The 21,193-nt window shown below is 56.1% G+C and overlaps 1 protein-coding gene across 1 annotated transcript in view; it reads left to right on the top strand.

Moving 5' to 3' along the window:
• Positions 1-17,112, top strand: part of PEBP4 (phosphatidylethanolamine binding protein 4) — a 201,198-nt gene extending 184,086 nt beyond the window's left edge. The window contains exons 5-7 of the mRNA XM_088020993.1: positions 3,525-3,570; positions 5,971-6,084; positions 16,964-17,112. Coding sequence (XP_087877119.1) covers positions 3,525-3,570; positions 5,971-6,084; positions 16,964-17,112 — 309 coding nt within the window. The remainder of the gene's footprint in view (positions 1-3,524; positions 3,571-5,970; positions 6,085-16,963) is intronic.
• The last annotated feature ends 4,081 nt before the right edge of the window (positions 17,113-21,193 follow it).

Genomic DNA, 21,193 nt, shown 5'->3' with positions numbered 1-21,193 from the left:
ACACACACACACACACTGGGGACCAACTTCTAAAAAAAAGAAGAGACTATTCTTTTTTTTTTTTTAAGAAGAGACAATTCCTACTGAGCAATCTCCCCCCACCCGCTTCCCCTTGACAGAGGATGCTGATAAGGAAAAGAGTTGCCTCCCCAAGGTCATCTAGTCTCTGACACTTAGAAGGGCCCTGGACATCCTCCCAAGCACACTGCCCTAACACCTTGGGTGTTCCTGTCCTGATATCCTGAAAAAGCCACCCTGGGCTTTTCAGTGTTCTTGAGGATCAGAAACCCGACAGTTTCTACACTGTTTGTAATTTCTATAATTATTTCCTTTTTTTAACCTTAGCATTTAGACAAGCTCCTTTTGAAAATGTCAATCTGTCTTAGCTATAGTAAGGGAAAGGAGGTTTTGTCTGGGCTGGGCCCATCTTAAAAAGGAGCAGTATACCTGGGGGAGGGGGGAAGTCCAGGGAGGAGGGCTCCAGGTGAGGAAGCCAAGGTGTGGGGGAGCTCTCAGCTGCCCCTTCCCTGCTGCACGCCCTCTTTGCAAAACTCTTGTCTGCTCAGACTTGACAGGTGTGGGGTCTGTCCCTCAAATGCTGGATCCATTGCCCACCCTCAGGGCCCTTTCCTCAGTCCTATCTTCCTAGGAAGTGCTCAGAATCAGAGATTCCCCCACCCCACCCCACCAGAAATGTTCCAGAATCTCATCCATCCCCAGAGATTTCCAGCTTCCTAAGGTCATCTCAGGCTAAATGAGGTACTCCGATCCATAAAGACACTTCAGGAGAGTTCATGATTTCTTATGGGGGTGGGGGGCCGGGGGTGGGGAACCAGGTAACCATTTCCACTGTGGCCCCAGGCCTCCAGGTAATATCTGTGTATTGTAATAACAGTCTTCCTAAAGCCATGCTGCCTGAAGGAGTGATGGGATTGCCGTGAAGTTGTAGAAAAAGCATAGGATGGCCCTATGGGTCAAAAGACAGGAGATCTTGAGCTAGTGGGTCTCTAAGGTCAAAGGGTCTAAGGCTCCTTCCTCCTGGAATGTTCTGGGATTCTCCCACTACTACTCTGTGGCTCCGGACAAGCAGTTTGAGCCCATTGGAGAGTCACCGTTTTCACCCTTTGAGTCTGGTTTCCTAAGACCCCTATCACATATTGTTCATATGGTAGAAATTTTAGCACACCACCGCCCCCCAGGACAGACCAATGAGGGAAGGTTTATGGCCAAAGGAAGTCTAGCCAATTCTCAACCTAGCTTGAATAAATCCCAGCCACACTGACCACAGGCTCTGCGGGGGAGGCCCTTCTACAGCCTGGTCCTTCCTTAGAGCCTTCCTTCTCTGTTCATCCTTCCAAGGAACAGCACCTGTCCGCGACAAGCTCCAGAGAGACCCTAGGAACTCTAAAGCCATCCCTGCTCTCTGCTCCCGGCTCCCCCAGCAGCTGCCTCAGCTGAGCTCAAGAGCCGCTCCGCCAGGGAAGGCAGGCAGGAAGGGCCGCTGGCTTTACTCAGTGAACCCACGGGTGTGCGTATGTGTTTGCCAAGCTGGCCCCAGTTGATGAGAAAAGACTCCCCGGAGTGAAAGGGAGGGGAAGGAGAGCCTTTCCACCCTGATCAAGGCTACAGATCAGACTTTCCACCCTGTGCTGCACAAACTCCCTGACCTTATGGGCGCCAGCAACCACCCCCCAACCCCAGGCCTCCCTGCACTCACTCAGAAGAGAGAGGCCTGTTTATCACTCTGGGTGGGACCCAAGCCTGTGGGGAATTGAAAAGAAACAGCCCGCTTAGGTTGCTATTGTTTTGTTTAAACAAACCGCTGGCTGGGCTGACTCGGAGAGGAGTGAGGGGGAGGCTGGGAGCGCACAGCAGGCTGGGCTGGGCCGCCCTGGGCTTAGCCCCCGTCTCTAATCTAATCGTGCTAGAGCCGCCAGAGAGCCAGACAGCTATTTCGGGAGAGTGGCTGCTAGGGCTTGGGCCCTCACATCGTCTTCTGAGAGAGATGGCTATCAAGGAGAGGAGCCTCTGTTCCCCAACCCCTTTCCCCTACCCTGGTGCCCCCTGGCTTCTCAGCCGCTGGCCACAGCTGGGCCCCATGTCAGCCCTGGGTAAGACAGAGCCTGACACTGGGGGAGTGGGGGCCCGTGCTGAAAGCGGGCTAAAGCAGAGCTGCCACGAGCCCTGCTGTCCCAGGGACTGAATCCGAAGGCTGCCGGATGCTTCTGAGCAGACAAGACTGCATGAGGGGGGCTGGAAGGGTGCCAGAGGACAGCGATCTCATCTGCTCGGGCTGAGGACAACCAAGTGGGAAGGGGGCCCAAGGTGGAGGGGCCCCTTCTGCAGTCTCCCCTCCCCTTCTCCCAACCAGAGGTAACCTAGACAGACAGGGACGAGCCTGGGGAAAGGGGATGGTCTAGCCAAGGAGGCCCAAAGTAAGAACAGTTGGTAGACAAGCTACAGCCCAAAAGGGAAGAGATGGGGGGGGGGGGCTTCAAGAAGAGGGGGGTGGGGCTTGAATTTTGTAGAAGGTAAACCGCACTAGGAGTTGGGTCACCCAGCTGACCCTGAGAGTCTCTGCAGAGAAATGAGAAGAAATCGCGTGGTTTCCCCTCCCAAAGCCTCCTCCTGAGCGCCTCTGCCAGGGGAAGGAGAAGAGGCTGTACCGGGAGGGCTTGGTAGAAAGGTGGCCGGGGCACAGTTAGGTGTTGGCAGAACCCATGAAGAGCCATGCTAATCACCATCATTAAGGCCATAAAACCCCACACCTAGGGGCCCCCGAGCTGTGGCACGGACCCAGGAGCCCGGCTCCAGTCCCTTTCATCTGAGCATCTCCCAGTCCTGCACAAACAATAATTAGCACCCACCCCCGGGATCACCTCATTATCCCACAGACGCGGAGTAGAGGAGAGAAGGGAGGGGAAGGAAGAAGAGGGAAACTGAGGCCAAACAATCTGCCCAGAGGTTGTGGGCTGACTCCATTCAAGGCTGGGGAGAAAAGCTGCCTCAGAATCAGCGGTCCAGCCCCCTCCTGCCCTCCCTGCCCTTCTGGTTACTCAGGCAGCCATTGGCCTAATGTTCTGAAGGCCCCAAAGAGAGCCCGAGAGGATGGGTTGGCTTAGCAAAGCTGTGAGGATTGTCAGCCCCTGCCTTAGATCTGACCAGACCCCACAGGCAGAGACTTGTGTCCCGTGCCCGGTCTAAGGGTGCAGATGATGGAGCGGAGCCGCCCTTCCAGAAATGTCCCCTCACTCTCTCCGGTAGTCTGGGGGGCGTCCATCTCTCACCCCCAGGCTACCGTCAGCAATGCCTGTGTCTGTCCTCCCCCTGGACCCCCTAAGGCACCATTCAAAACCCCAGAGCCCATTCTGGCCGCCTGTCCCAGGAGCAGACATACCCATTCCTACTCTTCTTACTCCCTCAGGGAGAAAGAAGTCAGCAAAACCCACTTGGGCTGAAGTGTGGTGGTGTGGCCTTCTGCCGCCCCAGGAGGAACCCACACCTGTGCCTGTCTCTCATTGCAGGGCGCTGATATAAAGAAAGGGAAGGTCCAGGGCCAGGAGTTGTCACGTGAGTACGACCCTCCCACACCCCTCCCCCCAGCCAGGGCAACGACATGACCACAAGAACCGTAACAATGCAACTTAACGTTGAGACTTAGTGGTGTGAAAGTGCCCACTGACTCAGGAGTTTACTCTTCCTCGACAATTTAATCATCACAAGGGCCTTTTGGAGGCCGCTGCTGCCAATATCTCCATTTGAAAGAGAATGAAAGCCAGGTGTGACCCACGTGTCCCTCAGCTCCTGAGGAGTAAGGGGTGGGGCCAGCATTAAATGCAGGGGTCTGCTCTCCTGGAGGGACTGGCGCAGTCATTCCCTTCCCTCGGCCTGCCTCCGCGTGTTTCCCTGCACCCGGTGCCACGATGTGCTTGCATGGGTCCCTTTTCTCTGATGCCCTCCCCTTCCCACCCCTTTCACCCCGAGCTCCACTCCGCGCCCCCCACTCAGACTCCCCCAGCAAGGGCATGCTCTCCACCCAACTTGAAGGGAATGCCTAGGTGCGGACCTGGCCTCCGAAGAGGGCTGAGCAAAAAGACAAATGAGCCTCATAGTTCCATGACGCAACATGGGGTCAGACATCAGATAGGCCTGGATTCAAATCCCAGCTTCACCACTTCCTGTCGGCCTGACTTCACCTCTCAGAGCCTCACTTCGTCATCCAGAAAATGGGGATAACACTCATCTGACCAGGTTGTGGTGAGGATTAAGGAGATGTCACAAGGGAAAGCACACAGCCAGGGCCTGGCACCAAGAAGTGGCGCCACATGTGTGTATCCCTTCCCTTCCCCCTCGTGACCCCTCATCTCTACTTTCGGAGGGGGGATTCTTCAGGAAAGCCCTATAGAGAGGGGTCAGGTCTCCATCTCCCCCGAGGATAACTTTCCAGCTGCATAGAACCAGTGAGCTCCAACTGCAACCTTCTGCAGACACAATCACAGACACCAGCTCTTTGGCGGTGTGCAACGTGCCCCCCTCAAGTGTACTTGGCAGCCCACGCACCCACCGGCCTTGCCAAAAGCTGACCCGGCCGCCTCTGCCCTCCATACGCCATGCACGTGAAGACACACTCCAGCACCCACCTATGCTCAGAAGTCTTCCTCAGTGTTGGCAGTGTTTGTGAAAAAAACAATGACTTACCCACATTTGCACATACACTGACAGAGCCCCTGCAAAACAACCTCAGCGAACATGCACACCAGCTCTTCCGACACCTGCACCTGCACCAGTGTGGACCCCAAGTCATACAAACTCACGTGGCTCCTGACACACCCTGTGCGGTGCTCACCCTGAACGCACGCGTGTGTGCACACATGCACACACACACACACACACACACACACACGGATATCAGATCTGCAATCAAAAAGTCAGGGAGAGATGAATAGTCAGGAATTCCCCTGGCTGTGAGCATGCTGGAAGCCCCAGTGGCCGGAAGTACACATGAGGAACACTTCCAACAGCTCCAAATAGCGGGTGGCTCTTGTCTAATGACCAGGAGAGGGAGGGGGCTGTAAAGTACCAACACTCCCTCCCACCAGCATCCTCACTGCAAACACTCCATCCCCACCCACCCCCAGAAAAATTCCTGGCTCTTTAGAAGGTGGGGGAGAGGAGGAGAGCGATGGGGAGGGGGCAGAGGCACAGAGTTTGGAAGGCGGCCCAACTGGAACCAACCGCAAAAGTCTGGCCCACAAAACCCCTGCATAGACTTGGGGAAAGAATGAGAGATGCCCCCCCCTCCCGCCCCGAGCTCCCTCCTGCCCCAGAAAAAGATCTGCCTCCTGCACTGAGGGCAAAAGGGAGGGAGATGGGCCTTCTCCTCCGGAAGAGCCTGAGTGGGCTCCCAGTGCCCGGAGCACCCAGATCCTACACTTCCATGATCAAACCTTTGAACCGGGTCCCACCCACCCCCATAACCACTTCCAGATCCTCCGGATCCAGCCAAGAAATTGGCTTCTTTGGGAATTGAGTTCATAAGGAAATGCTGAAAAAATAAATAAAAATCCACTGGCAAACGCTCTCAGAGAGGAAGATGAGTTTCTCTTGAGGCAGGAAATCCATCAGGATAGACTAAAGCAGCAAAGGGATAACACCAGTACCTGCTGGCCAAGAGAGGCCTGGGGAGTCCCACCAGCACCCACGACCCTCCAGCATCCCACACCCCCTCCTCCCTGCACTGCCCAAGCTAAGGTGTTTCCTAAAGGCAGCTGCCAGAAGCTGAGATCCTGCCAAAGATAAATCCTAATGGTTTGCGATGGGCAAGCCCCCAGCTGGGACCCCGGGATGGGGGGGGGGGTGCGGACCATGAATGGCACAAAGAATTCTCTTTTCCTCTGGCCCAGGGCAGCCAGGAAGTTGTGGGTACTATGGGTTGGGGGCCCACACTCTCTGTCCCTCTTCTGTCCCCAGCCTACCAGCCTCCGTCCCCACCAGTAAAAAGTGGCTTTCACCGCTACCAGTTCTTCGTCTATCTTCAGGAAAAACAGAACATCTCTCTCCATTCCAAAGAAAACAAAACTCGAGGTAAGGCCTTCCCATCTGCCAAAGCCAGTGTGAATTCTGGGGCGGAAGTGGATGCTTGTGCATTCATGGCCAGGTTGGGACCTTGACCCCTACCCGTGAGCCTTGGAGGCCAGTCAGAAGGTGGCCTTTCTTGGCAGTAGACTGGAATGAGGTGTCCTAAGGGAGATATTGGCATCAGATGTGGTCTCCTCCAGAGAAATAAGTCCCACAGACCAAGATGGTGGCTCTCACTGGGTGGGTGGGTCTGTGAGGCCGGGTCCCAAAGGGAGTAACTGGAGCCAGGGAGAGAAGCGTTTCCCCAACTCAGCTTCGAATGGCATGTGCAGACAGCTACCCCACAGCACTCCTGCAGGTAATTGTACCCTATAATTGAGTCCGATCTGGGCAAGAGGGCCCTGGAATGCCACCCTGCCAGTCTGTCTTCATTGGTTGTTAATTGCTCTGTCTGCCCTGTTCTACCTCAGTGGTGGGGCAAAAACTTCCCCCGCCATGCCCCTTCCACGAGCTTCTCTGAGCAGCCCTTCTGGCACCCTGGAGAGGATCCACTCCCTGTAGCTTGCTAATGGCTACCTGATGGTGGCCTTGGTCCCGCTCCCACCAGACTGTGGAGCGGGAAGACCCGTGGACATCTGGCCACTGCAAGGCCTCAGGCGACTCACCTTCTCCTATGTGAGCCATGGCCCCCTCTCTGAGCCTTGGCTTTCTCTCCAGAAAAATGGGAAATAAAGTAACCCCTGTGTACTCTAGCATCTCCCCCATCTGGGGCAAGGGAAGATAATGTGGAACACACGGATGCCATCTTGAGAGTGCGGACGGCACATCCCCGGGGCTGGCAGGAGGCTGAGTGGGTGGGTAGGTGTCATCAGCCGTTTGCTCTCACCCAGTGACCCTGACCAACTTCCACCCACTGGGAAGCCGGAGAAGGTATTGTTACAAGCCTGTTGCCTGAGGCCCCAGAGGAGAGGAACACCGCAGAGCCCAGAAAAGCACTGGCTGAGCAAAGGAGGCCTTCAGGTGTGCCGAGCAGGAGCCACCAATGGCAGAAGGCTCTGGGCTGCCCTGCAAGCGGAGTTGGTGCAACCTTTCCACTGGTGAACCCTCCCCAGGTGCCCTCAGCACCTTGCCAATCTGTACATCTGTTTAAACCGCTTTCCCAAAGACACACTTTCCCAAATCTGGATACAAGGAGAGAAGGCAGAGAAACATGTATCTTGCCCAAGCCAAGATGAATTTCTCCAGTTCCCTGGCTCCCTCTCACCTCAGACATCATGAGCCCCCTTCTACCAGTCCAGGCACTGCGCTTTCTGGGGGCTGGGGACTAGTGCCTCAGCCCACCACCTTCCCCCCACAAAGTAAGGCAGCGCCTCGGAGTCCCCCGTTAGTCCCATAGTCACAGAGCCCACACCCTGGGCAGGGAGGGGGGCAGGGATCATGTTCAGACTGTCCCCTGCAAGAGCCTCCCGCAGGATCAAGTGCCTTCTGAGGGGCAGGGTGGCCAGGAAAGGAGAGAGCAGTAGGTGAAGTCCGGAGGAGCATGAAAGGGGCGAAGGAAGAAGGGAGGTGCATGCGGCAGAGATACTTGCCCCTGCCTTGGCTGCAGTCCTCGTGTTTGATCCTAGCCTGCCCTCCAGAAAACACAGCGGCTTGTGTGCCCCACCAGTGACGATGGCAGCAGGCGCGGAGGCTCCAAACCCATCCAGCCTGACAGCAATTGTCAGTCGCTTTGAATCTCTGCCCAAGCCAGCTTGTTGTGCATCCCCCCAAAACACACACACACACACACACACACACACACACACACACACACACACACACACACCTCTCATCCACGTGAAAACTTAGGAACAGGACTTGCATCTGGGCAGAGCCCCTTGACTTCCGTGCCATTTTGCTCGCTGCCAGAAATGGAGGTGGGAAAATGATCTTCCCAGATGAGCTCTCCAGCCAGGCCAGGGGGCTGGTCCCACCATATGACACCTTCTGGTGCCTGGCACTCCTAGCTAGGGACTTAGGAGAGGACCCGACCCCACAGCACAGGGAATGTTTCCTGCCCTCAGGGGGCTTACAGTCTACTTTGAAAACATTTAAATAACAATGCGAAGCAGCTTATAATTAAGCACTTAATTGTGTGTTTCTGGCTGTAAGGACAACTGGAGATCAAGTGGATTTAGGGATTGTGTGTATGGTTCCTAGGATTTCTTTCCCTCCAAGAAGACACACCTTCTTTAGCCAGGAAGATTGCAAAGGTATTTTACTGCAGGGTGAGGATATCTGTATTTCCAGTCTCCAGCTAGTGATTTGATGTTTGGACAAATCAGCTACCCTCTCTGAGCCTTGGTTTCCCCATCTAGAAAATGCGGGTTTGGATCTAGATGATCTACAAGTCTGTATGGCCCTGAGGCTACGTGGAAGAGGTGTGGCCTGGGCTGGACCTGGGAGAAGGGGGACATTTGAATCCTTGAGTGAAAGAGAGAGGAAGCTCTGGGCTGGAGAAACCACAGACGCCAAGATTATTTTTTTAAAAATGAGAAGGAGCACCCCTTGTGAGGAGCGGTGAGGGCATGAAAGGAGAAAGGGGGAACGTCGCAGAAGGCTCGTGAAAGCCCAGCAAAGGCACAACCTTGGCGGGCGCCATGAAGCACCGTTAGATGCTGCCCATGGGAGAGGCAACACACAGAAGCCACTCTTTAGAGATGACTCAGCTGGCACGGTGGGCAGGACTGGGAGGAGTAAGAACCCAGGGGCTGCCCTAGGGGTAGAGACGTGTGCCTGGATGGCGGGGCGGGGGGGGGGGGGGGCAATGGCAAAATCAGGAGCTGCCCTTGCGCATTGTCAGAGCTCCTGGCGCTCTCTGAAGCACCTGCACCGTGCGTGGGGACCCATGGAGCCCCCAGCTGCCCAGCCCTCGGGCGGCCGGGACCTGGAGCCGAGGAACACAGGCCCGAGGGCTTACTTTGGTCTAGTTTTCGTTCCATGGGAAGGTATCCTTGGAGAGGCAGGGGAGTCCTAGAGTATGCATGGTACAACCAGTCCCTTGTGTTTCCTGGATGCGCAGGCAGGAACAGATTCCAGAGACTGGAGGGGAAAGTCACTGTCAAGAGCCAGGTAGAGAGGCAGCCATGAAGGATAGCTGACTTGAGCCGTTCCTATTGGGTCCTTCCTTCCCTAGGACTTAGGTGTGAATGACAGTTTAGGATGAGAAGCAAGTGTGACATTATTCTAGTTGAACTTGCAAGACCGTGGGGGCTAGGGAACACTTCTCAGTGTGGGGGGCTGAAACCCTCTCCAGATGGGAGATCTTGATATATCCATTGTGCAACCTTGGACCAGCCACCTCACATCTCTGGGCCTCAATTTCTACATCATCAAGATGACAGGTTGGACTAGTTGGTCTACCACGGAATGACCCTTTACAGATTTGCTCCCAGCTTACAGAGTTGCCCCCACCTCCGAGTTTTGTGAGACGAGTGCAGGGAGCAAGTGATCAGACTTGACTAGCCCAGCCAACTCCACACGCCTTTGCGGGGGAGGCCTTCCATTAGATACCAGTCTGCCAGGACCACAGCGAGGGCCCTAGAAGGGGATTTGGAGCCACCTTGCTTCTAGTTGATGAAATCTGCTTTCCCCACTCCTCCCGCCTTTACACAGCTCCTTCCTCTCCCTGCCATTTTCCCCACTTGCTGGGCATGATTCACACATGCCCTCTGCATTCGTTGGGGTGATGCCGAGTGTGTGTGAGGCAGGGTTCTAGGTGCTGCGGGCACAGAAGTGAGCCACGTGGACCCGGTCCCTGCTCCCATGGATGGATGCTGTCACCCAGTGTAGCTCTGTGGATCATGGGAGCTCACAGAGCGAGTGGAGGGAGATACTCAAATAGCTCAAGCATGACCACATCCCAAACAGGGAACAACAGTGAAGCTGAAAGAGCCCGAACTGGTGCCCTCTGACCAGGGCTGGCCCAGTTTCACTGACATTTGTCCCAAAGGCCACACCTCACCTTCCCAAATGTGGGCCTGCAACACACTGGACTTGCACCTCTGCCTCCAACCCCTCCCCCGCAGTTCTAATACCCTCCTTCCCAGACCTTTGATGCCCAAGGCCCAGAATCTGGCCTCCGGGCTCATCTGTGATTCACGATGGTTCGCCCCTGCATCTTCCTCACAGCAGCCTTGGATTCAGCATCTAGACTTCTACACTGTAGAGGAACCAACTGAATGAGTTGAGGGGACATGTCTGAAGAGGGCCCGCACACACAGGGCTGGCTCCCACCTCATCCCGTGCACGCATCCATACCACGTACTGCCAGACATCCGCTAACTCCCGCTGACCTTGTTCACGTCACTGCCCCCCACGCTCCCCTAGGGACTGATTTGCCTCTGCCTGCTGACTGGGCAAACCATTTCTCCCCCTCCCCAAGCCCGAGGGCCCTGCCTGCCTGCTGACGGCGCCGGGACGCTTTCCCACAGGGCGGTCTTCTCTGCGTGCACTTGACCCAGCCCTCCCCTGCTGCTGTCCCTCTCCACGCACTCAGTGACACTTTGTTGTGCCTCTTCAGTCGCCCACTTTTATCCCTTTGTATTACTCAGTCATTTTTCACTTGCACAGGCCCTACTTCCACCGTGAGACTCAGTTCCTTGAGGGAGAAGCTCACCTCTGCCGTGGATTTCCTCTTTAACACCTGTCCTTGTGCTCAGCCCACTGTGAGCTTTCAGTCAATGAGGATGTTTGTGTATGGGACACACCCACGTATGCACATTCACAAGCCACACACACACAGCTGCACATTCTCACACCCCCATATTCAACTCATCATCAACTTCCTTTAACACCTGAAAAGACAGCCACCTCTGTGAGCACCGTGCCCACAAATGACAATTTTGGCACCCATATCCTCCCTGTCCCAACACCGAGCGGCCAGGCAGGACCGCTTGCCCCCAGCCTCTCTACCTACCAGCCTGCCCTGCCTCTCCCTGGCCTTCCCCTCACCCAGCTGCTGGACCCTGTGGGGTGGGCAGGATCACAGCCATTGCTCGCACCAGGTGAATGAGGAGACTGAAGCCTGGAACAGTGATGGCTTGGTCTACTCAGGAGCCACAGTTAAGAGCAAATTACCTTTCTTCTGACTTCCGGGGCAAGGCTCTTTGCTCCTGTTGCCCACTCCCCTACATTCCCTCTCCCCTCACCCAGACCACCAGACTTCTGGGCCCTGGCATGGGGACAAAGAAGGAGCAAGTCCATCCTGAAGCCCTGCGTGTCCTTGGCTAGCAGCCACAGCCACCCGAGACAGACCCCCAGGCCCCTTTCCTGGAGAAGTCTATAGCCACACCCTATATGGAGACAGATGAGCCCAGAGGCCACATCACTCCCGGTGAGCTGTGGTCTGCATCATGCCACACCTCAGCCACCTGGCCTAGGGGTGTCACGAGCCAGCCTTACGGCCCCAAGCTCCTCTCACTAGTGAGCTGGGGAAATCCCCTCTCTGCACCACAAGATGACGTGCCTCAGCTTGTTCCAGAAGCCTCTCCAAGGTGGTGAGTCCAGGATGGTGCCGCAGCGCCAAGGGAGCTAACGGGCCACACCAGCTTCAGTCACCGCTTCACTGGGGCGGCCTTGGAGGCCTGCTCCTTGCAAAATGGGATGGGAGGGGCAGAGAAGTGTCCTTGGGTTCTGGACCAGGTGGCCATAACCCACTCCCCAGCAGCACAGACACCTGAATTGAGCAGCTCCTGGGTGAGCCACACACCCACAGGGGTCAGAGAGGAGAGACAGGCTGAGACTTGGCACACAGTGGGGTTTAAGGCTGGCTTGTGGCCTCTAGAGGCCTGAGGGGCACCATGGGTGATTGAGACAATGGGCGTCATGGGGAAATGTTTGAAAGCACAGGCCAAGAGCAGGAAGGCAGCACAACACCCAGCAGTGTCAGCAGGAGGAGGCATTGATGTGGAGGGACAGAGGCTGGGAGAAAATCCTGTCGGGCCTGGTGGCAGCAAGGAAAAAGTACGCAGTGGGGGCAAAGATGGAAGGAAGGGGGCCCCCCCGCCTGTAGACCAGCCCCAAACACACACACAGACACACACAAACACACCCAGCCCACTGCAAAACAGCCCCTACCCCCTGCCATGACCTCCCATGGTGGTTCACCTGGCCAGGCCCTAGAACCGCCGGGCCCAGGCCCTGAGTCACTGTGTGGGCTTGTGTGAGGCAGCCCTCTTCTGCCTCCGAAGGGCCCCACCCACCTGGCAGAGCGGGTAGGACTGGGGGCCTGGCAGCGGACCAGATGGGGCCATCCTGGGCAACTCTCAGACAGGCACCCTGGCTAGGAACTGCCTGCAACCTCCACAGGCCGCAGGAAGCACGCCCCAGTCAAGCCAAGCATCAACCGTCCAAAGCAGTATTGAACAGATCATCGGGAAACTACAGATCATCCCCAAATTTCACCCAGAACTCCAGCCTGCCACCACCAGCAAATACTGGAATTGATCACTGGAAGCTCAAATCAACAGTTTGGAGCCTCCTCTCTCGCTCCCTTCCCCACCCCCACCTCCATCCCCACCCCCCATCCCCCCACCCCCCCCCACCCCCGGGGCCCCAGGAGGGAGGGAGGCATCCTGGGTGATCCATTTACTGGGTAATTAGTAATTCCACTCTCCAATCCTCCTGAGTCCTCCAGAGGAGCCGGGTAACCCCTGCCCACCTTGGAACCCACCCCCCCACCCCGAGCATCCCACCCTCTCACTCCTGCCAAAGTCAAAGTGGTCCCCTCTGCCCCAAGCCTCTCAAGCCAGCAGGATCAGCCACTCAGCAAATATTCTCCAGGAGTAATTGGATGTGATGGAACGAGGGCTTTTCAGCTCCTGAGTGGAAGTCTCTGAATGTCATTTAATGGCACAAAACATAAGAGGCCCAGGCCTCCCGCCTACCAGCGCCAGGACGTCATTAATCTCGGTGGAAGGGCGTCAGTGCCTCTGTCACTGCAGCCGGCCCGGCAAAGCGCCAGACAAATTACAGACCCGAGCCGGGCGCTCGATGGGGTGGTTAGTAGGCTGCCGTTCAACTTTTGTTTTTTCTTCAGGGTCACTGTCCCCTGCAAGAAGCAGCGGTGCCCCTAGGGAAAGGGGTGGGCGATGGGGAGACAGGGAAGGGGTGGCCGCCTTGGTTAGACACAACTCACCCACCTTGGGGGACAGGGCGGCTCCTCACCAGGAGAGGCTCAAGCAGCTCAACTCATAAAACAGCTCAGAGGAGGCCGCACCCAAGTCTCAGGACCCCCCTGCCGCTTGTTCTCCAGCCTGCCTGAATGGAGGCCTCCCTCCCAGTGGGGGCTGGGAAGCCCCCACTTCCTGGGCTGAGAGGGAAACACTTGAGGGCCTGCTGAGGACCCAATGGCAAGTCAGTTGGGAATGTCCCTTGGCTAGAGCGAGGACACACAGGGAACACTGAGTCCCGTGCCGTTGGGAAGTCTTAAGAGTGGGCCTGCCAAAGAGGACAGGCGCGATGCTAGGGATGGGGCCCCATCTGCCAGGAGCTGCAAAGTTGTGCTCCTGGCCAAGGTCACTCTGTGAAGACCTAGCTTGTTCCCAGTCCAGTGTTCATTACCTTGTATTATCAACCCGTTGAGGGTGGGAGTAGGGCCTCAGTGCAAGCAAACCCCCCATGCCCAGCAGACAGGAGGTGGGCTGTCAGCTTGCCCTCGGCCCAGAGCTTGCCCATTCCAGCAGAGGAGCTGTCCACCCCATCCTCACGAGGCCTCCAAGGGGGAAGGACTGGACCAGGAGAATATTTCTCAGTCCTGGGATGCCTGTTCAACCCTGATAGGCCCACCAGGCCTGTCCAGGCCCATGTGATGAACCACTCCCAAACAGTGCTAAGCCAACCCCACAGACTGGGGAAGCCGGGGGCAGAGAGTGACTGGCAAGACCTGCCCCAGGGCGATTCCCGAACATTCTAGCCATTGCAGCCCCTGGGACTCAAGCTCGGCGGATGAGTTGCTGAAATCTTGGAGCCCCTCTCCCAATTGTTGAAGTCACTGTCTAGGAGAGATCAGGCACACACAAACCCCTGATGGCTTTAGGTAAGCTTGCCCAGCTCTCCCCTTGGCCCATTTCTGGAACATCTCTCACATCTAATATCCTTCATCGCCAACATCTTCCCTGTTGGCACCAACCAATAGGTGAGAGACTGGCCTGTAGGCGCAGCGGCGGCATAAGGCTTCGCGGGATGGGAACGGTGCCCCCTAGGGTTGTGCAGGGAACAAGCGGCACGTCAGATACGGTGGCCCGCCCTGAGGACACCAGGCCTCCGTGTTCCAGCCACTGCGTGGCTCAGGAAACAGGCTCAGACCCCCTCCTCCTCTCTCCCTCCAGAGGCATTTGCAGGGCACTCACTACCCCTGCCCTGGGCCTAGGAAGAGCCCATCCTGGGTGGGCCCAAGGGTGCAAGGGGAGGGGCCCGAGCACGGCCAGCAGCACCGCCGTCTCTGCAGCTCCGGGACAGGACAGAGAGTGCCACACAGGAAGGGACTTTCCTCCACATGGTGACCACGAAGCCACAGACTCCCAGCTCCCCATCTCTCCCCACACACACACCCCTGAGGGTCTGACTCACCCCTCTTCCTTCTAGAACTTGCACAGGGTCAGTTCCTCTTGCCCTTTGTGGCAGGAAACGGGGGTGTAAGGAGTCACGGCCAAGCCAGGGGAGGAGACGGCGGGAGGCTAGCAGCCAGCATGCTGTACCCGCTCTCCTGAGGGACACAGGGGCTGGTTTGCAGAGCTGCCCGAGAACCACAGCATCGTCGGAAATGTGACCAGGAAGGAGGTGGGAGGCTCCAAGGGCACTCCGAGCTCCATCAAGAGAAGTGCTCTGAGCTTGGGGAGGGCAAAGTCTGCAAGATCTCCCTCAGGGCACAGGGGATTTCTTTCCACCAACTTGCCCTGATCTCGTGATGAGAGTTTCAATTCCCTCCTGGCCACCAAGGTTTCTTCCTGCCCTACTCGGTGGGGAAGGCCCCTTTGTCCCCAGGCCTGTCACACACCAGTTCACCCATGAGCCCTTTTCATGGCTTGCACACGCGCGTGTGTGCGCACACACACGTACAAGCATACAAACATACACACACTTTCCCAGGATCATGATACCATAGTTCTTTTCCAGCCAGCCAGGCTTTCCAGGTGTGAAGGCCACGCCAGACCAGTGCCTCCCTGCCTCCCCTCCCCTCCCCAGTGTAGTGGAAGACCCCACCACACTCAGTCACCCACCTGTCACCCAGCAGCAGTCCCCCCCAAAGAGAGGCTCTCCCAGGGCCCAGCGCCTCTCTCCCTAATCTGAGCGTGCAGTCACCAGATCGGACCTGCGGGAACCTAAAGAGGCCCTTTCCTCCATCCCTGCCCCTAAGAAGCATCCTCACCGGAACCTCATCTTGTGCCCCATCCTCCCATCTGTGCACTAGGGATAAAAATAGTCTCCCCCGGTGAGGATTAACTGTATGAATATGCATGGAGTTCCCGGCACATATGAAGCACTATATGGATGTGTTATTACTATTATTATTATTTGCATTATCATTATTATTGTCTTGTTTCTTTGGATTAAAACATTCTTGTTTTCCTTGAAAACATCTTTGAAGTGCAAACAGCCCATGGCGGGGAAGGATGATAAGTGGAGTAAGAGCACCTCGGGGGACTTCTGTCTTCCTTGTTGAAAAGGGTAGCGGGTGCAGACAGAGGACCACAGGCCGAGAAAGGGCAGCTCTAAGAGGAAGGCGAGGCTGCCAGCTGTCGTCCTGCTCTCTCTGTGCCTTAGAGATTACTCTTCTCTGCTGGGCCGGGGCCTATCAGTTACTGCCTAGCTTTGCTCCGGGCAAGGTCTTCCCTGACCACTCCGTCCACCCGGGGAAGGTGGGTAGATTTAGCCAAAAAGAAAAAGAAAAAAAAATACAGGATGCCCAGTTAAATTTGAATTTCAGACAAACAAAGAATGACTTTTTAAGTATGCTTCATGCAATACGTGGGACAGACTTACAAATTATTTGTTGTTTATCTCAAATTCAAGTTAAGCTGGGCATCCCGGATTGTAGCTGGCAATCATGCGCAGAGGGTGCCGGAGGCCCAGGGTTTGGGAAACAAGAGCGTGGGAATACACTTGTGACCACTTCCCTCAGCTTCTCCCCCGTGCGCAGGGCTGCGCCCTCCTTGCCCTGCTGCCAGGCCTGTCCACACTTGCCCCAGAAGAGGCACCTCCCCCCACACCCCTGTGCTTTCTTCCCTGGAGGAGCACCTGGGCACCAGCCGGGGACTTCTCACCCATACTCTGCTCCCGCAGGATCCAGGTACTTAGGAGCAGGGAGAAGCCTAGCCATATGCCCTGCCCCTCAGCCTCTGCCACAGCTGGGGTTCTGGGGAGGAGACTAGAAGAAGGACGTGGACACTTGGGCCAGTCTCAGCCCCAGCAGCTGGGGTGACCAGGTGTGAAGGAAAGAAGCATTAAGGCCTCAGTCATGGGGTCAGGAGAGCCTGTGGAAAAAGAGGGGTGGATGGAGGAAGCGGACAGCCCACTCGACAGGGCACTTCCTTTCTGCCCGTGAGTGAGGAGGCAGAGTTATGCCAAATGAAGGGCCCTGGGGAAGGAGACCAAAGGCAGTCCTTGACCCAGTCCAGACTCAGTCCCCGTTGTTCCCTGGAGAGCAACCTCTTTCCAGACACTCTGCTAACATCCAGCGAGGACCCAGAAGGCGCCCCCGGGCACTCTGACACGCTCAGCCCAGTGACCAAGGTCCTTGCTTGCTGTCTCCACTTCCCCAGAGCTGGCCTCCCTGTCAGGCCCCGCCAGCTCCCAGTCCATGGTTGTCCCTCACTGCCTTCCTCTGGTCTGTTTGTCCTTCCAGGCTCTTGGAAAATGGACAAATTCCTGAACCGCTTCCACCTGAGCGAACCTGAAGCAAGCACCCAATTCATGACCCAAAATTACCAGGACTCGCCCAATTACCAGACCCCCGGAGCCGGAAACAGTGAGCCGAAGGATAAACCCAAGTAGAGATAACTGCCTGCCAGACATCAGGCTTCAGGTGTGTGTATCCACGGTGCCCACCAGCGACGGTCTGGGTATGGCACGGCACCCCTGCTGGGTATGGCACCCCCTCTGGGTATGGAACCCCTTCTCTTCCAAATTAAAAAAAAAATCATCCAGGGCTTACTGGTTAGATGTGTTCTTTCCTAACCTGTCGTCTTTCAAAAACTAAGAAGAAATCAATCACCGTCCGGCACTGGGAGCTGGGGCTTTCCTATAAACGCAAGTGTGTGTATGTGGTGGGGGGAGAAGGGGGCGCTGGGAGAGATGGATAGGCAGGAGGTGAGGGTCCCTAGGCCTCAACTGTCACTGAGGCACTGTAGCCTTGAGTAAATCACATGTCCTCTCTAAAGTTCTGCTCCCTCAGTTGTGAAATCAAGGTAGGAAGGAGCCTTGGGGCAGTTGGTTTATCACCACGGTCCCTTCCAACTCTGACATTCAGCATCATTCGTTGGGCAAATATTGTCGGCACCTGGTATGGGCCTGACCTTTTTTTTTTTTAAGATTTTATTTATTTATTTGTCAGAGAGAGAGAGAGCACAAGCAGCAGGAACGGCAGGCAGAGGGAGAGGGAGAAGCAGGCTCCCCACTGAGCAGGGAGCCCGATGCGGGGCTCGATCCCAGGACCCCGGGATCATGACCTGAGCCGAAGGCAGACGCTTAACGACTGAGCCACCCAGGCGTCCCTGTGCCTGACCTTCTGCTAGGTGCTGGGGATACATACGTGAACAGGGCAGACAAAAGCTGAGGCTTGCTTCATAGAGCTTACAGTCCAGGATGAGGGGAAACGTTCATCAGATGACCACAGGCAAATGACAACAAATGTGGCGCATGCTGTGAGGGTGTAAGGAGACCTGCTCTGTGGTGGAGGGGCACAGTAAAGCCCCAAGCGAGGCCTCTCTGAGGAAGTGCTGTTTAACTTCAGGGCCGTAAAGTGTGGTAAGGGTTAACGGCGAATGGGGCTGGGGGTTGGAGTCCATGCCAAAGAGAGGGAACACCACCTCCGAGCTCCTGGGGGCTCGCAGGGGCTCGCAGGGCATCTTGCAGGCCAGTAGCATGGCCACCTGGACAGATGGGCAGAGACCAGAACACTCCAGGCCTTGCAGCCATGCTGAAATTTTGGATTGTACCCTGAAAGCAATGGAAACCATTGAATGATAAATAGATTGGAGGGGAAGAAAGGGTACAGTCTGATTTATGCTTTTAGAAAACTATGAAGGAACTCCTTGGTGTCTGCGAGGCAAGGATTTTTGGCGCCTAACTCCCCTGGATGTCCTCTGCAGGTCACTTGGCTTTCTTACCCAAGGCCCCCTTGGAGGTACCTCTTTTGCTGCGGTCTCATTCATGCACTGAACTCTGGTTCCTTGACGACCCCACCCCCAGCTCCAGACCTCTTATCACCCCCATCCTCTCCCCAGCCGCCCCCCCCCACTCAGTTTCCCTCCAAGAGTTAATAATCCCCCCTCCTTGGCCAGAAAACAGCAGTGTTGGTGACTCATGTGTACACAGTGCCTTGAGATCCCCAGATGAAAGAGCAGGCTGCAGCCGGGTGCAGGGTTATTACCTTCTCAGAGCCATGCCCCACACTAGCTGCAAGGCAGAGGGGCCCTGGCCAACCCCTCAGCCCAGCTGAGCATATCTTCAATAGTTGGAAGACATGAGTGGTGGGGGGATCTGAAGAACATGATGAGGTGGGAGACTGAGTCTGTGAAGGGAATTGGACAACGCTTCCCCCCCCCCCACATTGATAGACAGCTCCCCCGCCAGGTGGTGGACACTAACTTCTTGTTCTGTAGAAGGGCCTCTGATGCCGGCCCAGGCGGTAGGAACTCCCCACTCTCTTCTACCCACCAGGCAAGCTTGTCGGCAGGGCTAAAAGGAGAAGCAAAAGGAAGTGTCCGTTTGCAATGTCATGGAAAGCAGCCTGGGAAGGGACATTCTGGGTGTGTGTGAACCTCACACCCCTGGGCCCTTCTCCCTGCAGCCCCCACCCCACCAGGCCCGGAGTGTAATTGGCAGCTCCGGCTAGTGCCCAAGGCCGGGATAAATAGCAGGTCAGCTTACTAGAGCAGCCCCAAATCGAGACACATCCTCCCCTCTTCTGCTTTTAATTCCTTGTGGCTAGCATGTTTATTTTGGGTGAGGAAAAAAATCGGATGTTTATCCTTCGAGGAAATTATCGGCTTGCTTTCCTTCCTCCCCCCCCCCTCCTCTTTTCTTTTCTCCTGGTGTTTTGGGCTTTGAGTTCAGCTGCAGGAGAGACCCCCACCCTCCTGGCCCCAAAACGTGAAAAAAGAACAAAGCTGGCCTGGGCTCGAGGCTGAAGCCAGCCCTGCCAGACAGTCCTCAAAGTCACAGAGAAGGAGGTCCAGTGCCAGGAAAGGGAGGCATGAGGGCCAGGGACACCTTGGGAAACCCGCCCTTGACTCCGCTCTCTGCCTGCACAAGATCCTGGGCCGCTTGCCCCTTTTCTTTTCACTGCCTCCTCCAGGAAGGAACAAAATGAGCACGTAGATTGCTTTAAGATCTCTAACGAAGCAGCTAAGAAATGTAGTGAGCCCTCTGCAGGGATCGGAGCGAGGACATTATCATCATCGTGATCAGATAGCGTTTGCTGAGCGCTTTCTGCAGGCCAGGCTCTGCGGTATCTCATGTAACGCACTCCTGCCCTGCTTCCAGGCCCCCCGTGCAGGTTCTCTCCATCACCATCCCAGCAAGCTAATAACACCGGGGCTCCTGGTCTCATTTTATAGAGGAGGAAACTGACATTCCCAGGAGTTAAGGAACCTCCTCCCTGTTCCGTAACGAGTCGTGGTGGCGTCTGTTGTTAACTCCGAGCCTGTCACTCTCAGTAGTCGGGGAGACACAGTGCTCTCCTTTTACTCCCTACACTACATAAAATAAAGGCCAGACCTTCTATTTATTCAGAAGCCAGGTGGGCCGAGAAGGAAGGCTGGAAGTCCCGGACGAATTTAAGGGGAGTCTCACCCAGCATCTGCCCTTCCCCCAGCTTCAGCTCTTCTAGACCAAGTGTGATCTGCGGGAGGGCCAGCTCCTGGACACTGCAACAGCCCGGCCCGGCCCCCCACCACACCTGCCCAACGCGGCTACCCCAACAGTTTACCACCCTCAACCCATGGAATCACCCCTCTCCCCAAGAAGCTCACCTGTGTGACTACTGCTCTCAGGGAAGGGAGAGAGGTGGAAAAGGAGGGAGAGAAAGCCATATGGGAAGACTGCCTGACCGAGACGATGATGATGGTGGTGGTGGTGGGTCCAGGTTACAGCTGAGCAGCCGTGGGCTAGAAAGCGAGCCTGGTAGATGCCTTAAGTGGTGTCGTTTACAAAGCACACCCAAATTCACATAGACTCTCTACCATTGATAGCCCCGTGACCTCAGGCAACTTCCTCAACTGTTCTGGACCTGTGTTTCAGTTGAAAAAAAAAAAAAAAAAAACAGTATAATGAGAAATGCATGGAAATAAGTGCCTTCCTTAAAGATCTGCCACTCCGGTTAGATGAGAGAGCAGGCGAGGCACCCAGACGCAGTGCTTGGCGTGCAGACTGTTCAGTGAAGGCGTGTTTTCCTCTCCTTCCCTGCCTCCACCTCACCTGCTCTGCTCCCCACCTGGGCTGGAGCAAGCAGTGTGGCTTCGGGGAGTGGGAAAGAGCCGCCCACCCCAGATGAGAGTCCCTCCCAGGAGTCCCATCAGAGTCTCAGAGGCCCCGGGGAAAGGGCTGGCGGCCAAGGGATCCTCAAGCCCCAGCCCGGCATCCCCCTCCCAAGCTCAGCAAAACATTGGGAGGCTTGGATCAGGGAAGAGAGCCCAGTTCCTTAGCAACTAACAAGCATTTCTCTGTAAAGACAAAGACCCTTCACTCAGAATGCTCCTTCCACCCCCCCCACCCCACCCCACGCCTCTCCAGGTGTCTGATGCACCACTTGCAGGAGTGGGGCTAGGGGCTGCCCACCCCCCAACCCGAGATCTAGGGGCCTTTTGCCCCACCCTCCCGGCCATCCTGATATTACCTGTAATTATCCCACAGC

This window comes from Eumetopias jubatus, unplaced genomic scaffold (assembly GCF_037043125.1).
Source record: "Eumetopias jubatus isolate StellerSeaLion01/CBP00866 unplaced genomic scaffold, mEumJub1_p1.0 scaffold_2, whole genome shotgun sequence".
In the NCBI taxonomy this organism is placed as follows: domain Eukaryota; kingdom Metazoa; phylum Chordata; class Mammalia; order Carnivora; family Otariidae; genus Eumetopias; species Eumetopias jubatus.
The sequence above is the reverse complement of the archived record's forward strand: the minus strand, read 5'-3'. Positions and strand labels throughout refer to the sequence as shown.